General features: G+C 40.6%; 1 protein-coding gene across 1 annotated transcript in view; it reads left to right on the forward strand.

The window, feature by feature from the left end:
- The window catches only part of pikfyve (phosphoinositide kinase, FYVE finger containing), a 57,780-nt gene that overhangs the window by 22,689 nt on the left and 20,084 nt on the right, over window positions 1–15,007 (forward strand). Inside the window, 8 exon segments of the mRNA XM_061879608.1 lie at window positions 3,628–3,784; window positions 3,868–4,025; window positions 4,141–4,252; window positions 4,322–4,469; window positions 11,971–12,135; window positions 12,213–12,275; window positions 12,348–12,477; window positions 12,544–12,724. Coding sequence (XP_061735592.1) covers window positions 3,628–3,784; window positions 3,868–4,025; window positions 4,141–4,252; window positions 4,322–4,469; window positions 11,971–12,135; window positions 12,213–12,275; window positions 12,348–12,477; window positions 12,544–12,724 — 1,114 coding nt within the window.

Below are 15,007 nucleotides of genomic sequence, written 5' to 3' on the forward strand. Positions count from 1 at the left end.
AATCAACCTATCCCCAGGTGCATGTCTTTAAAGGTGGGAGGAAGCCGGAGTACCCGAGGGAACCCACGCAGTCACGGGGAGAACATGCAAACTCCACACAGAAAGATCCCGAGCCCGGGATTGAACTCAGGACTACTCAGGACCTTCGTATTGTGAGGCACATGCACTAACACCTGTGCACCGTGCTGGCGTTTAAATATAATTATACAATTATAAATACAATATGACATACATTCATAAACGTGGATGCATATGCAAATGTACAATATATTTATCTGTACAGTAATCTATTTATTTATATCTGCACCTTATTGCTCTTATATCCTACACTACCATGAGCTAATGCAATAAAATGTTGTTTTTATCTGTATTGTAAAGTTCAAATTTAAATGATAATAAAAAGGAAGTCTAAGTCTAAATAATATGACGATTAAGTTATTCATATCTAATTACATTACTAGGTACTCAAATACGTTGGATAGTTCCACAAATATTCAATTAACCCCAAAAGATATCTCTACAGTTGTCCCTCATCACATCGCGCTTCGTAGTTTACAGCTTTGCAGATGTTTTTATTTATTTATTATATTTTAGATTTTTTTGGCCTGAATTCGGCATTTTTAAATATACAAATTGCTAAATAAACTACCAATATCAATACTAGAGTTTTATCAGTCACTAGATGAGACCAAATTAAATCTGTTCAGTCCGTGGCCACTGATTGGCTCAGCCTCAGGTAGTATTACTCTATTAAACAAGTTTAAAGGTGATTATGTGGGTTTTATTTAATGTCTAAAGGGCTCTCATAATGTAAAAAGCTGTATTTATATGGTCATTAACAGGGTTTTTTGGTCTATTTATCCATCCCATCCATCCATTTTCTACCGCTTATTCCCTTTCGGGGTCGCGGGGGGCGCTGGCGCCAATCTCAGCTACAATCGGGCGGAAGGCAGGGTACACCCTGGACAAGTCGCCACCTCATCGCAGGGCCAACACAGATAGACAGACAACATTCATCAAAAGATTAAATTTATAATGAATAATTATGACTTCCTACTATTTTTTATATTTACCGGAACAGCAATACATGAGGGTTTACTGTGGACATTTTTCGTACTTAAGTTACTTAGTTTTTTATTATAATCAATATAATTTAAATTTGTAATAATTATGTATAACACATACATTTTTTTTAAATGTATATTGTAATAAAAGGTCTTTCATTTTATTTGATTAAATTTAAAAATGTTCATTACTCTATCTTAATTTTTCTGAGATTTTATTATATTTGTTTTTTTATTTTGTATTTTTAAAAAAAAAATCACATCCAGTATGTTTTTTTTGTGATTGGGACAGTAATTGAGTTCTTGGCATGGGCCAAAAAAAGGCTTTCTCTTTCTTCACTTTTGAAGAATATTGTTTTCCTGCCACTCTAAATGTTTTTTTACCTGGAGAGTATGGTAATGTGGACCTCAATTTTTAGGAAGATGCCTAATGGGTTAGGTTGTTATGGTCCAAAACTAGGTAATTCGTGTTTCCCCAGTTTTGAAAATTCCCGGATTACCTGGCAAAACCAGGAATTTTGAAAATGAAGGGTCAAATTTACAAACTGCTACATATGCCACATTTCTCAACCAATTTGAGCGTTTCCAAGGTCAAAATGCTCCTTGCTCTTGATATTCATCGGCTAGCATGCTAACAGCATGAAAACTTGTTTTGCTAATTTTGCAAACCCAGAGTTATATAACATGGTACTTTACATAAGACAACTGTTAGTGACAAATGCTAACTCTTAGCATTCTAACATTAGCATACTAATTTTTTAGCTAATTTGGGCACCATACACTTAGGACTTTTAACTTGATATTTGGCGCATGCTAACATTAATATTTGGCGCATGCTAACATTAACATGCTATCATTTCTTGCTAATTTTGCATGAGTACGCCTCAGTCATATAACTTGGTACCTGTCACGTTCGTACTTGTTGTGATGCTAACGTTAGCATTTCACTTTGGCTTTTCTGCAGCTTGCGCATATACTGAATTTCTTCCGAAATGTCATATTCTAGTTATCATTATCTTTCTATCTTTAGTCACTCAATTAGGTTACTTATCCTATAAAGCGCTGTCATTAGGTGCTTTGATTGATTGATACTTTTATTAGTAGATTGCACAGTACAGTACATATTCCGTACAATTGACCACTAAATGGTAACACCCGAATAAGTTTTTCAACTTGTTTAAGTCAGGGTCCACGTTAATCAATTCATGGTACAAATATATACTATCAACATAATACAGTCATCACACAAGTTAATCATCATAGTATGTACATTGAATTATTTACATTATTTACAATCCGGGGGGTGGGATGAGGAGCTTTGGTTGATATCAGAACTTCAGTCATCAACAATTGCATCAACAGAGAAATGTGGACATTGAAACAGTGTAGGTCTTATTTAGTAGGATATGTACAGCCAGCAGAGAACATAGTGAGTTCAGATAGCATAAGAACAAGTATATACATTAGAAGTACATTTGAGTTGTTTATAATCCGGGGAGATGGGATGTGAATGGAGGAGGGTATTAGTAAAGTGTTGAAGTTGCCTGGAGGTGTTGTTTTAGGGCGGTTTTGAAGGAATATAGAGATGCACTTACTTTTATACCTGTTGGGAGTGCATTCCACATTGATGTGGCATAGAAAGAGAATGAGTTAAGACCTTTGTTAGATCGAAATCTGGGTTTAACGTGGTTTGTGGAGCTCCCCCTGGTGTTGTGGTTATGGCGGTCATTTACGTTAAGGAAGTAGTTTGACATGTACTTCGGTATCAAGGAGGTGTAGCGGATTTTATAGACTAGGCTCAGTGCAAGTTGTTTTACTCTGTCCTCCACCCTGAGCCAGCCCACTTTGGAGAAGTGGGTTGGATTGAGGCGTGATCTGGGGTGGAGGTCTAAAAGTAACCGGATTAGCTTATTCTGGGATGTTTGGAGTCTAGATTTGAGGGTTTTGGAGGTGCTGGGGTACCAGGAGGTGCAAGCGTAATCGAAGAAGGGTTGAATGAGAGTTCCCGCTAGAATCCTCAAGGTGCTTTTGTTGACCAGAGAGGAGATTCTGTAGAGGAATCTCGTTCTTTGGTTGACCTTTTTGATCACCTTGGTTGCCATTTTATCACAGGAAAGATTAGCCTCTAGAATGGAACCTAGGTAGGTGATCTCATCCTTCCTGGTGATAACAATGTCACCCACTTTTATAGTGAAGTCACTGACCTTCTTAAGTTTGATATGGGACCCAAATAGGATGGATTCCGTTTGGATAGCTTGTTGTCAGCGAGCCAGGTGCAAATATTGAGGAGTTCAGCACTGAGGATTTGTTCCACCTGTGACTTGTCCTTGCCGGATACCAGCAGGGCCGAGTCATCCACATACAGGAACAATTCACAGTGGCATGCTGATGGCATGTCATTCGCGTATATTAGGAACAGTAAAGGTCCTAGTATACTGCCTTGGGGGACTCCACAGCTTACTGAGAGGGGAGGGGACATGGTGCCGTTCACCTCTACCACCTGTTTCCTCCCCTCCAAGTAAGATTGCATCCAAAATGACCTTGTGTTTTTTTCCACCACCAGATCCGCCAGCGTCACCACCCTGTCTCTAGACCGCTCTGGTACCTCCATGCTGCCTTCCTACGACACCTCAGTCAGCCCACCCACTACGCGGGCATTGACGGGCGCCAAGAGTGCCACCAAGCTTGACCACAGCGAGGAGGAGAGAAAGAACCTCCTGGTTGGCCGCCCTACTAGACCTGACTGTTTGTCACTAAGGGGGAGAGGTTGCCAATTTTCCTCAACTGGCTTTTTGTCTTGAAGGACTCCTCCCAGCTGAAGGACCTGTGGAAAAAGATCTGCCACAACAACACAGGAATGGAGTTCCAGGACCACAGATACTGGCTTAGGACCTACCCCAACTGCATTGTGGGGAAGGAGCTGGTCAACTGGCTGCTGAGAAACGGCACCATCTCCAACCGGTACCAAGACACTCTCACACCTGTCTCATCCTGTTCATGTATCTGAAGCACAAAGGGAAACAGAAGCAGGTGAATAATTAGAATTTGACTGGGTTCTGGGATATCTGTATTTCAGGGCCCAGGCGATTGCCATCGGCCAGGCGCTGGTGGACGGTCGCTGGCTGGACTGTGTCACCCACAACGACCAGCTTTTTAGGGACGAATACGCCCTCTACCGCCCCCTGCAGGTAACAGTCCCTCTTTGAGTTTCCTTGCAAGAGCAGCATTGCAGGTGATTCCTCCCATCTGGTCTGCAGAGCACAGAGTTCTCAGAGACGCCGTCTCCTGATAGCGACAGCGTCAACTCTGTGGAGGGACATTCCGAGCCATCCTGGTTCAAGGACATCAAGTTTGACGACAGCGATACGGAGCGGCTGGCGGATGAGTCGGACTACAACATACCTAGTAAGTGTCGCTTGTGCATCATCTCTGTGATTAAATATTAGTTATTAATCAGGCAAAATGGGGTTTTAATAATACTTGTGAATATATTTGAAATCTATTAAAAAAGTAACACTTAAATTTGAAAAACTGTTTGTGTGACATGATGGTGAAGTAGTTTGTGTATGCACGCTACAACAGCTTCTTCTTCCTGGCTGGATTGTGAATAATAATCCGGAGATGAAACTCTGTTTCATGTGTCAATAAAACTTCTGCATAGTACAACTATCGTATTTGAGAAGTTGTGTCCTGTCAGAGGGGCTTAAAAACGTTTTTTATGCGTGTGTGCTAATGTGGAGTACCATGACCGTTGATATTAACTCTCAAAAAAATAATTGGAAACAATCGATTGACGCTACATATATATACTGTATTTTCTATTAAGTATTCATAGTTCAACGATCACAGTCCGGATTAAATTGTCGAACAACCGTTAGTACAAGGATGTTCGAACATGCCAGATATTCACACGGTGCACTTTCTTAGGTCTCAGCAGCACTTAGTTTTAGTTTCTCTTCTCACTCTATGCAAATAATCAACAGTAAAACAACAAGATGGCGCAACCAGACATGATAGTTGATGATGTTATTTAATTGGCTGTTAGCATGTCACTCCCACTGATCAGTGATCACTTTCTGTGTTGCTCTGTTACCAGAGAGCGAGTGTCTTTGTTCATGTAGCCAAACTTGCTTTGCAACATATGGTTTCTTCCGACGAAAAAGAGGTTTGAGTTTGAGTTTGAGTTTGAGTTTATTTCGAACATGCAAGCATACAACATGATACATCACAATTTCCAGTTTCTCTTTCCAACATGTTCGAAAAGGAGGAGGAAGAAGCAGAGCTTATTTAATCCTACCCCTTTTCTTTACATAACAGTTGCTAAAACTTTTGTTCACTTCCTGTTCTCAATGTATTCACAATGTATACTCCATAAGTAATAAGTAATCACAATACAAATAAATAAATAAATAAATAATTGCTCAAATTTTAATCCATACGATGAGATAAGTCAGATTATTTTGAAAATGAATGTGTGAGTAAAATCAGAATGTTTATCATGGTTCTTCATTTTTGTACTTTGTGAACACTTCCAGTTTGAAGAGTTTCTTGAAATGGATCATATTAGTACATTGTTTGATTGCTTTGCTTAATCCATTCCATAATTTAATTCCACATACTGATATACTGAAGGTTTTAAGTGTTGTACGTGCATACAAATGTTTTAAATTACATTTTTCTCTAAGATTATATTTCTCTTCTTTTGTTGAGAAGAATTGTTGTATATTCTTGGGAAGCAGGTTATAGTTTGCTTTGTGTATAATCTTAGCTGTTTGCAATTCCACTATGTCGTGGAATTTCAGTATCTTTGATTCAATAAATAAAGGGTTTGTATGTTCTCTATATCCAACATTATGTATTATTCTAACTGATCTTTTTTGTAACACTGTTAGTGAATGAAGTGTACTTTTGTAATTATTTCCCCATATTTCTACACAGTAACTCAGATATGGTAACACTAGTGAGCAGTAGAGAATATAAAGTGATTTTTGGTCTAGAAAATATTTGGCTTTATTCATTATTGATGTATTTCTTGCAACTTTATGTTGTATATTTTTTACATGAGATTTCCAGTTCAATTTATCATCAATCATTATACCTAGAAATTTGGTTTCATTTACTCTTTCAATTTCTATTCCGTCTATTTGTATTTGTGTTTGACTTTCTTTTCTACTGTTACCAAATAGCATTATTTTAGTTTTACTGAGATTCAATGATAGTCTGTTTTTGTCAAACCATTTTTTTAATTTGTTCATTTCTTCTGTTATTATTTGTATTATCCACTGTGTGTTCTCTCCTGAACAAAAGGCTGTTGTATCATCCGCAAATAATACTAACTTTAAATCTCTTGTAACTTTACAAATGTCATTTATATAGAGATTGAATAATTTAGGTCCCAGTATTGATCCCTGAGGTACACCACAGGAAATATTTAGCATTGTAGAAGTATGTTCGCCTAGCTTCACGTATTGTTTCCTGTTCGTTAGATAACTTCTTATCCAATTTAAGACTAACCCTCTGATGCCATATCGTTCCAGTTTTTTTATTAAAATATTGTGATTAATTGTGTCAAATGCTTTAGTTAGATCCATAAACACTGCTGCCGCACATTTTTTATTATCTATTGCATTGGTAATTTCTTCTGTGATTTCAATTAAAGCCATTGAAGTTGTAACATTAGCTCTGTATCCATATTGGTTCTCTTCGAGTATTCTATATTTATTTATGAAACTCTCTAATCTGTTATTGAACAGTTTTTCAATGATTTTAGAAAATTGTGGAAGTAAAGAAACAGGTCTATAATTTGTAAATAGATGTTTATCACCAGTCTTATAAATTGGTGCAACTTTAGCTATTTTCATTTTGTTTGGAAATGTACCTGTTTGAAATGATAGGTTACTAATATACATTAATGGTCCTGAGATCTCATCAATCACCTTTTTTATCGTATCCATATCAATTCCATTACAATCAGTTGAAGTCTTTGATTTACATTTTTTCACAATTTTAACTATTTCCTCCTGTGTCACATTACTGAGGAACATGGAGTTGGGATTTCGCTCTATGGTATCATAATAGTCCTCAATTGAAACTGGGTCTGGAATCCTTTCTTCCAATTTTGGTCCAATATTTACAAAGTAGTTATTAAAGCTTTCAACTACTTCCTTTATGTTGTCATTATGTTTATTTCTGTCTAAGAAGTAATGGGGGTAATCCCTCTTAGTGCCATTTTTAATAATGCTATTGAGAATGCCCCATGTTGCTCTCATATTATTTTTGTTCCTGTCCAATAATTCACTGTAATATTCTTTTCTACATGATCGTAGTATGTTTGTTAACTTGTTTTTATACTTTTTGTACTCAACTTCTGCCTCAGTAGTTCTTTGTACTATAAATTTTCTATATAGCGTATTCTTCTTCTTACAAGCATTTTTTAATCCTTTTGTCATCCATGGTTGATTATTCTTTCTCTGTTTACTACTGAGTTGTCTCCATGGACAATGTTTGTCATAAAGTATTATGAACTTGTTTAAGAAATATTCATATGCTTCATCAACCTCTTCTTCATTGTACACATTGTCCCAGTCTTGCTTTTGTAGCTCCATTTTGAAAGCAATCATCCTCTTCTCTGTGCACAGTCTTTGAAATGTCCTTTTGTCTTCCGTGTTCTTTTTACAGTTTCCATCATATATTGTAAAAACTGGCAGATGATCACTAACGTCGGTTATAAGTAAACCACTTGTAGTGTTATTATCAAAATAACACTACAACACTAGGGAAAAAAATACCAAACATTTTATTGAATGCATTTTTTATTGATTTCGATTACACATCTATCGTGACATATCGGTCTTATTTAGTTTTGCTGTATGTTTTAAAATGTTTTACTGTTTGTTTAATGTAACAATGCAGCACATTCTACACCCCTGTTTTTTTACATATACAAACCCCATTTCCATATGAGTTGGGAAATTGTGTTAGATGTAAATATAAACGGAATACAATGATTTGCAAATCATTTTCAACCCATATTCTGTTGAATATGCTACAAAGACAACATATTTGATGTTCAAACTGATAAACATTTTTTATTTTTGCAAATAATCATTTACTTTAGAATTTGATGCCAGCAACACGTCACAAAGAAGTTGGGAAAGGTGGCAATAAATACTGATAAAGTTGAGGAACGCTGATCAAACACCTATTTGGAACATCCCACAGGTGTGCAGGCTAATTGGGAACAGGTGGGTGCCATGATTGGGTATAAAAGCAGCTTTCATGAAATGCTAAGTAAATCACAAACAAGGATGGGTTCAGGGTCACCACTTTGTAGTTTTAGAACATTTCTCAACGAGCTATTGCAAGGAATTTAGGGATTTTACCATCTACGGTCCGTAAAACCGTCAAAAGGTTCAGAGAATCTGGAGAAATCACTGCACGTAAGCGATGATATTACGGACTTTTGATCCCTCAGGCTGTACTGCATCAAAAACCGACATCAATGTGTAAAGGATATCATCACATGGGCTCAGGAACACTTCATAAAACCACTGTCAGTAACTACAGTTGGTCGCTACATCTGTAAGTGCAAGTTAAAACTCTACTATGCAAAGCGAAAGTCATTTATCAACAACACTCAGAAACGCCGCCGGCTTTGCTGGGCCCCAGCTCATCTAAGATGGACTGCTGCAAAGTGGAAAAGTATTCTGTGGTCTGACGAGTCCACATTTCAAATTATATTTGGAAACTGTGGACGTGGTGTCCTCCAGAACAAAGAGGAAAATAACCATCCGGATTGTTATAGGCGCTAAGTTCAAAAGCCAGCATCTGTGATGGTATGGGGATGTATTAGTGGCCAAGGCATGGGTAACTTACACATCTGTGAAAGCACCATTAATGCTGAATGGTCCATACAGGTTTTGGAGCAACATATGTTGTCATCCAAGCAACGTTATCATGGACGCCCCTGCTTATTTCAGCAAAACAATGCCAAGCCACGTGTTACAACAGCGTGGCTTCGAAGTAAAAGAGTGCGGGTACTTTCCTGGCCCGCCTGCAGTCCAGACATGTCTCCCATCAAAAATGTGTGGCGCATTATGAACCGTAAAATACGACAACAAGACTCCGGACTGTTGAACAGCACTAAGCTGTACATCAAGCAAGAATGGTAAAGAATTCCACTTTCAAAGCTTCAACAATTAGTTTCCTCAGTTCCCAAACGTTTATCGAGTGTTGTTAAAAGAAAATGTGATGTAACACAGTGGTGTATCAATCAATCAATCAATGTTTACTTATATAGCCCTAAATCACTAGTGTCTCAAAGGGCTGCACAAACCACCACGACATCCTCGGTAGGCCCACATAAGGGCAAGGAAAACTCACACCCAGTGGGACATCGGTGACAATAATGACCCAGTGGGATGTCGGTGACAATAATGACTATGAGAACCTTAGAGAGGAGGAAAGCAATGGATGTCGAGCGGGTCTAACATGATACTGTGAAAGTTCAATCCACAATGGATCCAACACAGTCGCGAGAGTCCAGTCCAAAGCGGATCCAACACAGCAGCGAGAGTCCCGTTCACAGCGGAGCCAGCAGGAAACCATCCCAAGCGGAGGCGGATCAGCAGTGCAGAGATGTCCCCAGCCGATACACAGGCAAGCAGTACATGGCCACCGGATCGGACCGGACCCCCTCCACAAGGGAGAGTGGGACATAGAAGAAAAAGAAAAGAAACGGCAGATCAACTGGTCTAAAAAGGGAGTCTATTTAAAGGCTAGAGTATACAAATGAGTTTTAAGGTGAGACTTAAATGCTTCTACTGAGGTGGCATCTCGAACTGTTACCGGGAGGGCATTCCAGAGTACTGGAGCCCGAACGGAAAATGCTCTATAGCCCGCAGACTTTTTTTGGGCTTTGGGAATCACTAACAAGCCGGAGTCCTTTACATTGTACATTGTACAGTGTACATGCCCTTTCCCAACTACTTTGGCACGTGTTGCTGGCATCAAATTCTAAAGTTAATGATTATTTGCAAAAAAAGTTTGAGTTTGAACATCAAATATCTTGTCTTTGTAGTGCATTCAATTGAATATGGGTTGAAAATAATTTGCAAATCATTGTATTCCATTTATATTTACATCTAACACAATTTCCCAATTCAAATGGAAACGGGGTTTGTTTTATTCTGCCCTCCCTGAATGTTTAACTTTACAGATATGTTGACAGTCCTTTAAATCAGAGATGAAAAAGCTTTCCATTTGTTAATTGATAGTTAGTGTAAAATCTAATATAAAGTTTTATTTATACACTATATGTATAAATCATGTTAAAATAATCATATAGTTTGGTAAATACTGGGGGGGGGACAATGTAACCATACAGGATTCAAGTTGCCTTCTATGCTGCTAGATTAATGCTACTGTACGATATGTCGATGGTCCCATTGAAAGGTTAACAAAAATTAGCTTTAGTGTTGTTTTAAACCTTTTTTTAACCCGTTAAAAACGCACACTTTTAAAAATAAATATCTTAAGAGTCCTCTCCGCTATTATATAAACTTCAAAAATGTTATATGGATTTGTATGTCATATCATTAGGGACAGCTGCACTCTTACCAACAGATCAGACTAGCTGCATAATAAAAAGCTGCTTTTGGCAGAAGTTAAATCACTGCATGTTGCACGATGCTGTTATGTGCATGCTGACATTATATGAAACTAATACTTTATCCGTTCTTTTTTTGTGTTTCCTCATTGCGTTAAGTAGAGGGGGAGGAGCTCCTCTCTCTTTGGTTGAGAGCTAGACTTAATGCCCAAATATGGACATCGTCCTGTTGCCACTGCAAAACCCTGCGAAAAGAGGCATCAAAACTATATGCAAGCTCACGCCTGAATACACAAACTTTGATTTGATACGTTGACATTGTTTAACACAAGTATCCAAATTTGTTAAACCATGCATAAGAATTTCATCATAGGTCACCTTTGAAAGGAAACACTTTTTAAAATTTGCAGCTGAGATAGGCTCCAACACCCCCCGCGACCCCAAAAGGACAATTGGTAGCGAATGGATGGATGAGCCCGAATATACGGAAAATGAGCTACAAGTTTTAGAAGTTGTGTGCTACACAGATGCAGCTTTAGTGAAACTCTAAGCATCATTTAGTAGCATTGCTAAGTGCTAAACAAGATATACAAACTATGAACATGATAAAACAATCCCTTACTATACAATGTCTACTCTCAATGGGATGCCAACTGATGGGATGTTTATATTTTCCCGTTAAGATGAAGAATTGATCATAATCCTTACAAAGTGTTTTGAAAAAATGCTTTTCGTTTCTTTCTCACTATCTCCAGGTATAAGTTCAATGTCAAAGTTGACCAACTTCTCGATTTACGGCAACAGCCTTCTACTATCCAATTGAGAGGCATGATTTATAATTTATAATCAACTTTCACCAGCTCATAGGCAATGAAGCAGCAGCAGCTAGTATGTCAATGTAGCAACCAGGTAGTTCGCTCCCTATGATCACAGCGCCGCTAAAAATAGTTTGTCTGCTTTAGTGCTTATAATAACAATATTGCTAATACTTGGCTATTATTCAGGTCACCAAATGTAAATGGAGTATTGTTGGCAATTTTTCAATGTTTTTTTTCAAGAACTTTTTGGCCGCAATAGTGTACTCTCATTTCCTCCAACATTTTTAGCATTTATTCGCGACTTGGAATGCATAATAAAAGAAAAACATTGGCTTTTTTGTCTTACATAAGGATTGTGAATGATTGGCCAAATTCCCCAAAAAATTGCAGTTCCCCTTCAAGCATTTGCAAACAACTAAGCTATTGCCATGTGTCTCGATGGTCCAGCCACACTTCCGCTAATGGTGTCCAATCCGTCTAGGTTCTGCCAGTGCCAGCAAGAGGACATCTGTCAGCAGCTCTCAGTCAGTGGTGGACAGCGACTCTGCGGCCTCCATCAACCTCAACATGGAGCACAGCAACGTCAACTTCCACATTAAGAAGCAGTCCAAATATCCGCACGTGCCTTCGTCCGCCGAGCAGAAAGGTTTGTACCTATGAGCCGCGCACCTGCAGCTAAATCCTCTCCACTGTACATCACGGTCGTCTCTCATACATTGGCAGCTGAATTTCTGATGTCTGAAGACGGAGGACAAAACATTGTGATCAGCGATGCTTTCATCAAAGGTACATATGTCGCCAATCACTTATTTTGATTCAACAAGCCACGTCGCCGATCATCTTCTTTTGCGAGCGCAGAGTCTCTGTTCAACCGGCGTGTGGAGGAGAAGGCTAAAGAGATGCTGTTCACGCCGCTGAGTTGGCACCACAGCTCTCTGGACCAGCTCAGAGAAGAGAACGGAGAGAAAAAGGCCATGGAGAGGCTGCTGTGAGAGCCGAAACGAGAGCCAACCGTCCTCATTTAGCTACGTTACTCTTACCTTTCTGTCCTCAGCTCGGCCAATCACAGCCACATGATGGCGCTCCTGCAGCAGCTACTCTACAGCGAGTCCCTGTCCCTGTCCTGGCGGGACGTCATCGTCCTTGTTGTCCACCAGGTGGTCCAGAAGGTGCGGCCTGATGTGCGGAACTGTGACGACGACATGGACATCAGACAGCTGGTTCACATTAAAAAGGTTGAGGGGGCATTGCTAAGAAGGAATTCAACTAGGGATGTTCTGATCAGTTGCCGATAACAATACCAATCACCCATGAGAGAAATCGTCCGATACTGATCACATGTATTAACTGTAGGGGGGTAACGGTATTGTAAATACCGCAGTACTTCGGTATCCAAATCATCACAATATTGCCATGACATAATGAAAACTTGGTTGGTGTAGTTTTTTGTTGGCACTTTTGAATGTAAGTTTTCATCAAAATTTATACATAACTTTTTGAGTTATGTTGCTAACAGACAGACAAACAAACTCTGGCAAAAATACAACATCTTTGGTCTACGTACTGCAAGGCAGAGTTGCTTCCTTCATTTGGATGTTTTCACTCATATTTTTTTTCAATAACAATAAACTAGTGGTTTTAAATGGATTTGTTATCCATGTTTTAAGTCGGAAATGTGGTAGGCGGCAGCACGGACATACAGTAAAAAGAAGTTTGGTAGCAAGTAATATGAGAAGCTACTCATTAGATCACCACCTGGAAAATATATTTGATGCCAATGAGGCTAATCATTGGTTTGTGAGGTATTTACATTATTAAATGTTAAATATTCAGCTAACCTTTCTGAGAAACATCCATCCAACCATCCACCCATCTTGTTCCGCTTTTCCAAGGTCAGGTCGTGGGGGCAGCAGCCTAAGCAGGGAAGCCCAGACTTCCCTCTCCCCAGCCACTTCGTCCAGCTCTTCCTGGGGGATCCCGAAGCGTTCCCAGGCCAGCCGGAAGACATAGTCTTCCCAACGTGTCCTGGGTCTTCCCCATGGCCTCCTACCGGTTGGACGTGCCCTAAACACCTCCCTAGGGAGGTGTTCGGGTGGCATCCTGACCAGATGCCCGAACCACCTCATCTGGCTTCTTTCGATGTGGAGGAGCACCGGCTTTACTTTGAGCTCCTCTCGGATGGCAGAGCTTCTCACCCTATCTCTAAGGGAGAGCCCCGCCACCCGGCGGAGGAAACTCAATTTCAACCGCTTGTACCCATGATCTTGTCCTTTCGGTCATGACCCAAAGCTCATGACCATATTTGAGGGTGTGAACATAGATCGACCGGTAAATTGAGAGCTTTGCCTTCCGGCTCAGGTCCTTCTTCACCACAACGGATCGATACAACGTCCGCATTACTGAATACGCCACACCGATCCGCCTGTCTATCTCACGATCCACTCTTCCCTCGCTTGTGAACAAGACTCCTTGTTACTTGAACTCCACTTGGGGCAGGGTCTCCTCCCCAACCCGGAGATGGCACTTCACCGTTTTCCGGGCGAGAACCATGGACTCGGACTTGGAGGTGCTGATTCTCATTCCGGTCGCTTCACACTCTGCTGCGCACCGATCCAGTGAGAGCTGAAGATCCCGGCCAGATGAAGCCGTCGGGACCACATCGTCTGCAAAAAGCAGAGACCTAATCCCGCGGCTACCAAACCGTAACCCCTCAGCGCCTTGACTGTGCCAAGAAATTCTGTCCATAAAAGTTCTGAACAGAATCGGTGACAAAGGACAGCCTTGGCGGAGTCCAACCCTCACTGGAAACGTGTCCGACTTACTGCCGGAAATGCAGACCAAGCTCTGACACTAATCGTACGGGGAGGGAACTGCCACAATCAGACAGTCCGATTCCCCATACTCTCTGAGCACTCCCCACAGGACTTCCCAAGGGACACGGTCGAATGCCTTCTCCAAGTCCACAAAGCACATGTAGACTGGTTGGGCAAACTCCCATGCACCCTCCAGAACCCTGGCAAGAGTATAGAGCTGGTCCACAGTTCCACGACCAGGACGAAAACCACTCTGTTCCTCCTGAATCCGAAGTTCGACTATCCGGGAAGGCTGAGGAGTGTGATCTCACGATAGTTGGAACACACCCTCCGGTCCCCCTTCTTAAAGAGAGGGACCACCACCCCGGTCTGGCAATCCAAAGGTACCGCCCCCGATGTCCACGCGATGCTGCAGAGTTTTGTCAACCAAGACAGCCCCACAGCATCCAGAGCCTTAAGGAACTCCGGGCGGGTCTCATCTACCCCTGGGGCCTTGCCACCGAGGAGCTTTTTAACTACCTCAGCAATCTCAGCCCCAGAAATAGGAGAGCCCACCACAGATTCCCCAGGCACTGCTTCCTCGTAGGAAGACTTGTTGGGGGGATTGAGGAGGTCTTCGAAGTATTCCTTCCACCGATCCACAACATCCGCAGTCAAGGTTGCAGAGCACCATCCACACCATACACGGTGTTGACAGTGCACTGC

This window comes from Nerophis ophidion, linkage group LG19 (assembly GCF_033978795.1).
Source record: "Nerophis ophidion isolate RoL-2023_Sa linkage group LG19, RoL_Noph_v1.0, whole genome shotgun sequence".
Classification (NCBI taxonomy): domain Eukaryota; kingdom Metazoa; phylum Chordata; class Actinopteri; order Syngnathiformes; family Syngnathidae; genus Nerophis; species Nerophis ophidion.